At 44.7% G+C, this 12122-nt stretch overlaps 1 protein-coding gene across 8 annotated transcripts in view; it reads right to left on the bottom strand.

Annotated features, from left to right (window-relative positions):
- Nucleotides 1-57: 57 nt before the first annotated feature.
- Nucleotides 58-12122, bottom strand: part of LOC112267373 (SID1 transmembrane family member 2) — a 32344-nt gene continuing 20279 nt past the window's right edge. For all 8 annotated transcript variants that reach the window (XM_042297213.1, XM_042297216.1, XM_042297211.1 and 5 more), the window contains 14 exons: nucleotides 11704-11822; nucleotides 10925-10998; nucleotides 10634-10700; nucleotides 10362-10435; nucleotides 10117-10240; nucleotides 8076-8193; nucleotides 7646-7782; nucleotides 5655-5763; nucleotides 5334-5410; nucleotides 4702-4748; nucleotides 3970-4075; nucleotides 2909-3019; nucleotides 2431-2544; nucleotides 58-697 (listed from right to left, as the gene is read on the bottom strand). In XM_042297213.1, the coding sequence (XP_042153147.1) occupies nucleotides 635-697; nucleotides 2431-2544; nucleotides 2909-3019; nucleotides 3970-4075; nucleotides 4702-4748; nucleotides 5334-5410; nucleotides 5655-5763; nucleotides 7646-7782; nucleotides 8076-8193; nucleotides 10117-10240; nucleotides 10362-10435; nucleotides 10634-10700; nucleotides 10925-10998; nucleotides 11704-11822 (1340 nt within the window). In that variant the 3' untranslated portion in view covers nucleotides 58-634. The remainder of the gene's footprint in view (nucleotides 698-2430; nucleotides 2545-2908; nucleotides 3020-3969; nucleotides 4076-4701; nucleotides 4749-5333; nucleotides 5411-5654; nucleotides 5764-7645; nucleotides 7783-8075; nucleotides 8194-10116; nucleotides 10241-10361; nucleotides 10436-10633; nucleotides 10701-10924; nucleotides 10999-11703; nucleotides 11823-12122) is intronic.

The raw sequence follows: 12122 nt of genomic DNA, 5'->3' as shown, positions 1-12122 counted from the left end.
GCTCGTCAGTAACTTAAAATACAAAACCTAGAGACAGATTATACTAAAGATTACACCTTTATCATTGTGAACAAACTTTATTCAGTAACTGTTCCATCACATAGTCCCAAGTTTTCTTATCCTACAGTGCAAAATATATTTTCCTCACCAGCTAAGGACATAGTTAATAATTACAATACAATCAATGATCTCTCAGGGACAGATCCATAGAAATAAATACAGACCACATGATTAGAACATTAAAGGCCACCGACAGACTGGACATGAGGTGTGTTCTCACTCCCACACAGGCACACAGACTATACATGTTTAAATGCATTGATGGAGTTGCAAGTCAGTAATGATGCAATATAAAATAAATTACATTCGTACTGTTAACATCTTTATCCGCAATAAGAAAACACGATGACCACAGTAATATCGGATGGCAGGAAGGAGAAATGTCAGCATGTCTTGGTGAACCAGACTCATTGATTGGCACGCCACGTGTTCATACAGATCCCAACTCTTTGATTGGCTGAGAGATGCCCAGCCCGCCTGCAGTCAGGGAGACAAAGCCATTGGGTGTGTCAGTTGCCACCGTGTCACTATTGGCCAGCGGGAAACGTTAAGGCGGAGCCAGAGAGTTGCTTTCTCAGAAGACGAAAATCTTGTCTCTCTGGACGTTGTCCAAGTCATCGTCCATGGTGAGGAGAACCTGGCAGAGAAAGCAGAGGAGTCAGTCACTATCTGGGTATGTTTGGGTCAGGAATGGGAGGTCTTCATCAATGCTCAGCAATAACCATGTCCATGGTGTGAAATCTGTGTGTTCCCCTCCATTTTATAATACAGTCGTGGCAAAAAGTTGAGAATGACATATTAATTATCACAAAGTCTGCTGCCTCAGTGTCTTTAGATATTTTTGTCAGATGTTACTATGGAATACTGAAGTATAATTACAAGCATTTCATAAGTGTCAAAGGCTTTTATTGACAATTACATGAAGTTGGTGCAAAGAGTATATTTGCAGTGTTGACCCTTCTTTTTCAAGAATATGCTGTCAATCAACTTCTGGGCAACACGCTGTCAATCAACTTCTGGGCCACATCCTGACTGATGGCAGCCCATTCTTGCATAATCAATGCTTGGAGTTTGTCAGAATTTGTGGGTTTTTGTTTGTCCACCCACCTCTTGAGGAATGACTACAAGTTCTCAATGGGATTAAGGTCTAGGGAGTTTCCTAGCCATGGACCCAAAATATCGATGTTTTGTTCCCCGAGCCACTTAGTTATCATTTTGCCTTATGGCAAGGTACTCCATCATGCTGGAAAAGGCATTGTTTGTCACCAAACTGTTCCTGGATGGTTGGGAGAAGTTGCTCTCGGAGGATGTGTTGGGTACCATTCTTTATTCATGGCCGTGTTCTTAGGCAAAATTGTGAGTGAGCCCACTCCCTTGGCTGAGAAGCAACCCCACACATGAATGGTCTCAGGATCCTTTGTTGGCATGACACAGGACTGATGGTAGCGCTCACCTTGTCTTCTCCGATGCCCCAAACAATCGGAAAGGGGATTCATCAGAGAAAATGACTTTAACCCAGTCCTCAGCAGTCCAATCCCTGTACCTTTTGCAGAATATCAGTCTGTCCCGATGTTTTTCCTGGAGAGAAGTTGCTGCCCTTCTTGACACCAGGCCATCCTCCAAAAGTCTTTGCCTCACTGTGCATGCAGATGCACTCACACCTGCCTGCTGCCATTCCTGATCAAGCTCTGTACTAGTGGTGCCCCGATCCCGCAGCTGAATCAACTTTAGGAGACGGTCCTGGCGCTTGCTAGACTTTCTTGAGCGCCCTGAAGCCTTCTTCACAACAATTTAACCGCTTTCCTTGAAGTTCTTGATGAGCCGATAAATGGTTGATTTAGGTGCAATCTTACTGGCAGCAATATCCTTGCCTGTGAATCCCTTTTTGTGCAAAGCAATGATGATGACACATGTTTCCTTGCAGGTAACCATGGTTGACAGAGGAAGAACAATGATTCTAAGCACCACCCTCCTTTTGAAGCTTCCAGTCTGTTATTTGAACTCAATCAGCATTACAGAGTGATCTCCAGCCTTGTCCTCATCAACACTCACACCTGTGTTAACCAGAGAATCACTGACATGTCAGCTGGTCCTTTTGTGGCAGGGCTGAAAGGCGGTGGAAATGTTTTGTGGGGATTCAGTTCATTTGCATGGCAAAGAGGGTCTTTGCAATTAATTGCAATTCATCTGATCACTCTTCATAACATTCTGGAGTATATGCAAATTGCCATCATACAAACTGATGCAGCAGACTTTGTAAAAATTAATATTTGTGTCATTCTCAAAACCTTTGGCCACGACTGTACTATGAAATGAGTGTCGCATGGCCCTCCCCAGAGGCGTGCACGCACACACCAAACACACACTCACCAGGAAGGAACCAAACATGGCAATGGAAGACAGGAAGTGCCAGATGTCGTGGTCGTCAAAGAAGGAGAGCACGATGCAATCCCGGTTGTGTTCCCGGGACTCGGCGGGGGTTTTCTATGGCGGGAGAGAGGGGACAAAGCCGTCAGTGCCACAGTGAAAGGTGAATGTTGGGGTTATGTGACCATGACATGTGATGTGTAAACATGTGATGTTTTCAAGTGTGGTACTACAGATACGATGACCCCCATAAGACAGGGCTTCCCAAACCTCTCCTCAGGGACCCCCAGAACACTCACAATTGTGTTGTACACCTGAACTAGCATACCTGATTCAACTTACCTACACAGACAAGTGTTTGATTAATCAGGTGTGCTAGCTCTGGAACCGTTTGAATACATGGAATGGCTGGGGGCCCCCGAAGAGGGGTGTGTAAGGCTGACGTGTGGTGGAAGCCACTGATCTGTAAGGCTGTGCTGACCTGCCAGGTACTGAGGCCCTGGAAGAAGAAGAAGAGAGCGAAGCCCCACACCACGGCTGTGAAGAGGATACACACCATGGCCATGCACTGGATCCTCTCACCGCTACGGAGCTACACACACATTCACAGAAACTCAACATCATCTGTGATTGTACACCCGGAACATGTTCTACGTTGTTTCATGTGTCCGATGTGCACTTTCCATATACACACAATACTGCTAGAATATGGAAACAGGTCAAACAAAGCACATTCAAGTAGAATGTTCAAATTTAGAATGTCTGTTGCTAAGAGCCAGAGTCATTGATGATTTAAAAGTCATTCTTTCATTCCCATGGTGAGTCTAAAACCATACAAATACATTGACATTTTATCACAATTGAATAGAGCATGTTTCGAACTGAGAATGTTTGGTTGTTAGGTGCCCATGTTGATTTGGAACTCAGTTTGTGGCAACAACCTCAAGACTAGAAGTGTGACTTGCTTTTGAAAGATTGATCCATTTCTCAATAATGAGCGACTACATCCAGCGATTTGTCCAGGCTGTACCATGGATGGCATCATGGACCGCACAGCAGCCTGGGTCTGTGGGAATACGAGCAGTACTGGACAAAACCAGCTCAGCCACAAGGCCATGCTCGTTGAGCACAGCCAGCACCTGCCTGTGCAGGGGCAGAGCCGTCTGGTCGACTTGTACAGGGAGGTGAGGCACTGTTTTCTCTTTTAGAGAGTGACAGAGACCCTGAACATCATACACCATGAGAGGACTAAGGCGTTGGCATGGTGAGGAGTGACGAGCAGTGGCTCTTTGATGATGAGGAGATGGAGGAAACTGGAAGCTATTCTAAGGGTGTTAGGAGCTGCAGAGATGAACTTATTGTCTGCCTCTGAATCACACTGACAGATCTTTATTTTGTAGTAGCAGAAGTTAGTTAAGATTTATTATCCATTTTTTAAAAACCCTTATCCTACAATGTCCTAAAACAATTCCATATGCTAGCTTAGACCCCATATGCTAACTTAGACACCCCCACCCCACCCCACCCCACACACACACACACCTTCATGATGATGTAGAAGGCAAAGTAGAGTAGCAAGTTGCAGATGGCGATGGCCAGCAGGTAAGAGGCAAAGTCATTGGGTGTCTTTAGTAGCCCATAGGCAGCCCTGGACAGACAGAACACAACAACACAATGTATGTCAGTGATGAGTTGTCGACTCTACTCAAGTCTCCACCCATGGTTGTGGGTGTGTAATGACTGTTCTACAGAGCAAATGGATACCTTGCCTCATCAGGCTGAGTGAGTCGCAATAAATCACATTGACAGAAAGGGATATACATGAATCACTTAAAGTAGGTGTGAAAGACCTTTGATAAAGAACACGGCATGATGAGGTCAAACAATGTACAGATCTGCCATCTTAATTCGACCCCGTTTCTCACAGCAGGAAAATAAAAATCATTCAGCAACAGGAAATGTGAATTATTACGTCGATTATAATTCATGGACATTTTTGTAGGGGTTGATACATTTTTTTGCTCGGGCAAATCAAGTCTGGCATTTTAAATCGGAAATCGGGACAGAAGCCTTTTTAAACCCTAATACACTAGAATTAGCATTTCATGCTGCGCAGGAAAATTCTCTGCGACAACAGAGTGATCAAATGAAGATACCAGATCTGTACCTTGCAAACCTGACCAAGAAAAGAAAAAATGTGTCACATATAAAGAACACTGCAGTAAAGGCAGTCCAGTCGGAATAAGATAGTGAGTGAATGAAGGAAATACTCACAGAGACCAGTTCACTATGTTTCCCATCACCAGCAGAACCATTCGGTCCTAACACAGTGTGAGAGAGAGAGAAATGTTTACTTGTGGATTTGTGAATCTTTTGTAACATTAGTCTCCATACAGTGTGTGTATGTACAGTATACCAATGACTGTATATATATGAATGGGACAAAGCCATCGATCAAGCGACACCATTCATTCCTATGTGACGACTCAATAGTGTATTGAAGCCAAATTAAGTCGGTTAATATGGCGTCTCATGGAGACATAAGATACGCAGTTTGAGCTACTCCAGGAAGTGACGTTGCAGCCTAGCCCAGTGCTGCTGCCCCCCCCTCATTGAGTAACTCAAGTTGAAGGCCAACCGGGCTACTGAAGGCTGCAATTAGAAACTAAATGAAACTTCTTCTATGTGGGATTGAAAAATAAATTGGTTCAAGGACATACTGGACATCTGGTTTGTTAGAAGCAATTATTAGTAGATTGGAAAAATGGCAATCATCGTGGTCATTCACTATAATGGGGGGTTCTGGTTTTATGCAAACAATGCCTGCAGTATCGCGGTCGGCCTTGAACTTCCGTGTCTTTAATGAGAGGGGGCAGTAGTCCCCCCCCCCCCTGACGTATACTCACAATATACATGGGGCCACTGCACTGGCGGATACAGTCGGTGTAGATCACATACACAATCCTGCGCAGGATGCCAGAATCTGAAACACAAACAAATAGAATAGACGGACACCTGTCCATAGCCCTGTAACTTTCCTAGCCCCTACTCCTAGGTTCCTGTCTTCAGGGTCATTTTTCCTAGACACTGTGCTTCTGCCTCTGCATTGCTTGCTCTATGTGGTTTTGGGCTGGGTAAAGTAAGGAAAGCACTTGGTGACAATTGCTCATGTAAAAAAGGGCTTTTAAAAATAACAAATAGATACATGTGATTGATTGACTCCTTACCCAGTCTCCAGCGACCCATGTAGTAGAGCTGGGTGCTGAGCAGCATGGTGGCCAGGATGTGGAGGACAGAGAAGACGATCCAGAACACCATGTTGCCCTTCCCGAACACCTGGACACAACACACACACAGGTAGACACACCTCCATCATCAGGATACATCAGGAATTTGACACTTGCTGAGTGATGATTCTGTAGGTTCTGTATGTCAGAGTCTACAGTTCAAATCAAAGTTTATTTGTGCGCCGAATACAACAGGTGTAGTAGACCTTACAGTGAAATGCTTACTTACAGGCTCTGACCAACAGTGCAATTTTTAAGTTAAAAAAAGGTATTAGGTGAACAATAGATAAGTAAAGAAATAAAAACAGTGAAAAACAACAGTAGCGAGGCTATATACAGTAGAGAGGCTATATACAGTAGAGGGGCTATATACAGTAGAGGGGCTATATAGAGTAGAGAGGCTATATACAGTAGAGGGGCTATATAGAGTAGAGAGGCTATATACAGTAGAGATATACAGTAGAGAGGCTATATACAGTAGAGGGTAGAGAGGCTATATACAGTAGAGGGCTATATAGAGTAGAGAGGCTATATACAGTAGAGAGGCTATATACAGTAGAGAGACTATATAGAGGGGCTATATAGAGTAGAGCTATATACAGTAGCGAGGCTATATACAGTAGAGGCTATATACAGTAGAGAGGCTATATACAGTAGAGAGGCTATATACAGTAGAGGGCTATATACAGTAGAGGGGCTATATAGAGTAGAGGCTATATACAGTAGAGGGGCTATATACAGTAGAGGGCTAGGCTATATACAGTAGAGGGGGCTATATACAGTAGAGGGCTATATACAGTAGAGGGGCTATATACAGGCTATATACAGTAGAGAGGCTATATACAGTACAGTAGAGGGGCTATATACAGTAGAGGGGCTATATACAGTAGAGGGGCTATATACAGTAGAGAGGCTATATACAGTAGAGAGGCTATATACAGTAGAGGGGCTATATAGAGTAGAGGGCTATATACAGTAGAGGGCTATATACAGTAGAGAGGCTATATACAGTAGAGGGTAGAGAGGCTATATACAGTAGAGGGGCTATATACAGTAGGGCTATATACAGTAGATATACAGTAGAGAGGCTATATACAGTAGAGGGGCTATATACAGTAGAGGGGCTATATACAGTAGAGGGCTATATACAGTAGAGGGGCTATATACAGTAGAGGGCTATATACAGTAGATATACAGTAGAGAGGCTATATACAGTAGAGGGGCTATATACAGTAGAGGGTAGAGGGGCTATATACAGTAGAGGGCTATATACAGTAGAGAGGCTATATACAGTAGTAGAGGGCTATATACAGTAGAGATATACAGTAGAGAGGCTATATACAGTAGAGAGGCTATATACAGTAGAGAGGCTATATACAGTAGAGATATACAGTAGCTATATACAGTAGAGGGCTATATACAGTAGAGAGGCTATATACAGTAGAGATATACAGTAGAGAGGCTATATAGAGTAGAGAGGCTATATACAGTAGAGGGGCTATATAGAGTAGAGAGGCTATATAGAGTAGAGAGGCTATATACAGTAGCGAGGCTATATACAGTAGAGAGGCTATATACAGTAGAGGGGCTATATAGAGTAGAGAGGCTATATACAGTAGCGAGGCTATATACAGTAGCGAGGCTACATACAGACATCGGTTAGTCAGCCTGATTGCGGTAGTATGTACATGTAGATATGGTTAAAGTGACTATGCATATATGATAAACAGAGAGTAGCAGTAGTGTAAAAGAGGGGTTGGCGGGTGGTGGAAGGCGGGACACAATGCAGATATCCCAGGTAGCCAATGTGCGGGGGGGCACCGGTTAGTTGGGCTAATTGAGGTAGTATGTACATGAATGTATAGTTGGGTGTTTGTAGTGTTTTGTCTGTCAGTCTGCCTGTCTGTGTGTCCGCGCTCCTAGTCACTCACCACTCCTAGCACAGAGAAGAAGATGACAGCAGCCAGACAGGCGTAGGCAGTGTAAGCGCTGGCATTGATATCTGGGTGTCTCTTCTGGTACAGCTTTAACACGCACAGCCCAGCGATCATATACATGAAGGAGGTGTCTGACCGACAGGACACAGAGGAGGAAAGGGTGACATTAATGACAGTTTCCTACAGTACAGAATACCTTCCAGTACAGAATACCTTACAGTACAGAATACCTTCCAGTACAGTTACTGTGAAGTAGCCCGAGTCCCAGATCTGTTTGTGTTGTCTTGGAGTCACAGCAATGTAGTTGGGCAAGACAGAATGAACCGATCTGGGACTTCGGCTGATTGAGAAAGCCATCTATTAAGGATTTGTGTTACAGCATCTTCCGGATCTCCCAATAATCCAACCGTGACATTAGTCTCACCGAACTGGAAGTTGGTGTAGTTGGGGCAGACGTGGTAGCAGGCACTCAGCAGCCCCTCCATCATCAGAGCTGTGCCCATGGCGTAGAACAGCCCAAAGTGCTTAGGGATGCCACACTCCTGCATACAGGGAGGGAGGGAGAGACAGAGGCTCAGAATTACAGTATATCATTGTCACTAGCTGGCTTTCCATCCAATTGGCGACAGATTTTCATGCAAACATTCTAAAATCAGCATAAAAACAAACAAACAAACAAACAATATGCACATTTTGCCACCAGACATCTGTTTCCATCAAAGGGACTTGTGGATTAAAAAAAAGGCTGTGTGATGTTGTAGAGAAAAAGAGAAACATATGACCATCCAATGTTCATTTCTCTAGAGGTTATTTAAGTAGCGGTGTTTCACAGTGGTGTATGACCTGGCGAAGATCCAACTCAGATGGAAACGGTGTCGTTATTGTGCGTCTGATTAAATCACCCTGGGAGTACGTACGCGTTTAAATTCCAATGTACAGAATAAAAAAATACAAGTTCAAATGGGTTTCCATCACATTTTCAACTCAACGGATGGTTTTGTCACTAAAAATGTTGTGTTATAGAGGGAATGTGCCCATTATGGTCTTGGCACGAGCGCTCCAGCCAACAGCTTGCAGATACAGTGCGGGTAAAATCTACATGAGATTTTATGGACAAAAGAGCGAGAATTTTTACTTGTCAAATGGCAGCCAAGCATCGATCGTCATGTCACCAGAATAAGACATATATTGGAAAGGAGCCTCAAGCTAAATCACTGTTCACTTTCACCACCTGGTGAAATTCATAACTTCTTTAATCTGTAGCCTAATAAACCCCATGCTTTCCCTAATCATAGTGGGAGGACCACACAACATATCACTGCATGACTCCATATGATGTTATTTTAGCAACATTTGCGCATAAAAGGCTTTTCCACCGCAATTTCTCACATAATTAATTTAACCTACACAAAACCCACCTTGTCTAGCGTATTTAGTTCAGTCGCCATTTGGAAAGTTTACTGACAAATTTGCTGTTTCCATCAGGCATGTCGTCAAATGTTCTATGTCACACTTGACGCGCATAAAAAGTTGGAAACCTGGTTACTGATATGAAACGTTCCACAGTGTGTAGGAAATCTCCTCTGGACAAAACCCTCCTGTCAACACCATGGGTGGTGATATGGAACGTTCCACAGTGTGTAGGAAATCTCCTCTGGACAAAACCCTCCTGTCAACACCATGGGTGGTGATATGGAACATTCCATAGTGTGTAGGAAATCTCCTCTGGACAAAACCCTCATGTCCACAGTGTGTAGGAAATCTCCTCTGGACAAAACCCTCCTGTCAACTGGGTGGTGATATGTCAACACCAAAACCCTCCTGTCAACACCATGGGTGGTGATATGGAACGTTCCACAGGGGTGGTGATATGGAACGGGACAAAACCCTCCTGTCAATATGGAACGTTCCACAGTGTGTAGGAAATCTCCTCTGGACAAAACCCTCCTGTCAACACCATGGGTGGTGATATGGAACGTTCCACAGTGTGTAGGAAATCTCCTCTGGACAAAACCCTCCTGTCAACACCATGGGTGGTGATATGGAACGTTCCATAGTGTGTAGGAAATCTCCTCTGGACAAAACCCTCCTGTCAACACCATGGGTGGTGATATGGAACGTTCCATAGTGTGTAGGAAATCTCCTCTGGACAAAACCCTCCTGTCAACACCATGGGTGGTGATATGAATTCCATACATGGAAATATCAACTGTTCATTTCAAGTTCTAATTATTGATCACACTGCTATAATACCCTACCTGTATAGAGGTTTGGGTTGCCACCCCTGGAACACATACTGTCCCTAGAAGCAGCAGTTCGATCCCCCAGTTTCACCAATATCACACTCTGTACTGTACCCCCGTCAGATTTCTACCTGTCACATGCTCTAATCTACAGCTGTCAATAAAACAATTACAAATACCCCCCAAAATATACAAGAGCATCATCTCAGTTTGATCTCTCACCAGTGCGTTGAGGTCGTTGCGGTCCAGCGCTCTGCTGTGGATGACATCTCTCTGCAGCACGATGAGCAGGAAGAGGAGACCCAGCATCACGTAACCAAGGTTACTCAGTATGTTGTTGAAGGCACTGCACACCAGAGGGTAGAGAATGGATGTCATGAATGATACAAGTCATACATTACACATACAGCCATATGCCTTCTTCCCTTATGACACACACACACACACACACACACACATACACACACCTCAGATTCCCCAGGGGGTGTGCACACAGGAAGTTGTAGTAGCAGATGTCCTGATTTCCTGTCACGTTGACAACCTGGAGGTGACAGGGACATGTCAACATCAACACACTAGCCACCCACCCACCACGTGTGGATTCTACAGTCATATCTACTCACTCGAAGGCAATTCCTTTACAAATGCACACGTTATAAGTCTGTAATAATGTAGCTATAACTCTGTAATAATGTAGTAAATCTGCAGTTGGGGTGTGAGTGAGGGCAGCACACAGTACCGTTTGATAAGTGATGACCAGCTGGATGACAGGGAGGGCGTAGAACACACCGATGGTGGCAATATTCCTGAGGAGAGCAACACTGACATTAACTGCCATGACACTGACAGTTGTACAATTGCTAATCCCACTGATACAAAACTAAGCTACTCTCCTATCCAAAGAGGCAACTGATCACTAGCTAATTGTTATCATGCATTTGACTAGAGTACTGACAGACTGAGGGATGCCGTAGGGTCATAACCCCAGCATTGATGTACAGATTTTGAGCAAACTCTCCGCCCCACTCACCAGAAGTAGATCTGGTACTTTTTACTCAGAACCCTCTTGTCTTTGCGAGCGAGGTCCGACACACACAGGTACTTCTGCAAAAGGACAAGCGACCACATGAGTTTCATTGGGAGGGAAAAGGTAAACAAAAACAACAGAAGATGAGTATAATATTGAGTGATGCACAGGGGAGGAGCGGTAGAGGGGGAATGGAGGAGGGATGAGGGATGTAGGAGAGGTAGAGGGGGAATGGAGGAGGGATGTGTAGGAGAGGTAGAGGGGGAATGGAGGAGGATGAGGGATGTAGGAGAGGTAGAGGGGGAATGGAGGAGGGATGAGGGATGTAGGAGAGGTAGAGGGGAATGGAGGAGGGATGTGTAGGAGAGGTAGAGGGGAATGGAGGAGGGATGTAGGAGAGGTAGAGGGGAATGGAGGAGGGATGTAGGAGAGGTAGAGGGGGAATGGAGGAGGGATGTAGGAGAGGTAGAGGGGGAATGGAGGAGGGATGTAGGAGAGGTAGAGGGGGAATGGAGGAGGGATGTAGGAGAGGTAGAGGGGGAATGGAGGAGGGATGTAGGAGAGGTAGAGGGGGAATGGAGGAGGGATGTAGGAGAGGTAGAGGGGGAATGGAGGAGGGATGAGGGATGTAGGAGAGGTAGAGGGGAATGGAGGAGGGATGAGGCATGTAGGAGAGGTAGAGGGGGAATGGAGGAGGGATGTAGGAGAGGTAGAGGGGGAATGGAGGAGGGATGAGGGATGTAGGAGAGGTAGAGGGGGAATGGAGGAGCGATGTGTCAGACCTTTGTGCGGACGATGTTCTTGTCCGAGTCGATGTCGGCCAATGTGTCATAGTCATCCTCCTCTATAGAGCTCAGAGACTCCTGTCGACTACGACCCGCTACGCTCTCCAACGAACGCTCTGAGAGACGGAGAGAGAGAGACAGAGAGGAAACAGTACGTTTGTCAGTGACTCAGGGCTATATTTCTCAATTTGATAGTTTATTGGTTTTACGGCTTAAGATTTAAAAAAAAAAATGACTTGGGACGTATTCAATAGATTGGTGATTCTGGCCAATGACGCATTCGTGATAATTACAAAATGTACAATTGAAATCATCCTCAACATTCCATCATTATCTCTGCATACAGTCAAACATGATCGTTGACCATATGTGATTGTTTTGGTTGAGGTCTCCATCTGTGGTCATCAGAGCATTAA

The sequence above is a fragment of the Oncorhynchus tshawytscha genome, linkage group LG14 (assembly GCF_018296145.1).
Source record: "Oncorhynchus tshawytscha isolate Ot180627B linkage group LG14, Otsh_v2.0, whole genome shotgun sequence".
Classification (NCBI taxonomy): domain Eukaryota; kingdom Metazoa; phylum Chordata; class Actinopteri; order Salmoniformes; family Salmonidae; genus Oncorhynchus; species Oncorhynchus tshawytscha.
The sequence above is the reverse complement of the archived record's forward strand: the minus strand, read 5'-3'. Positions and strand labels throughout refer to the sequence as shown.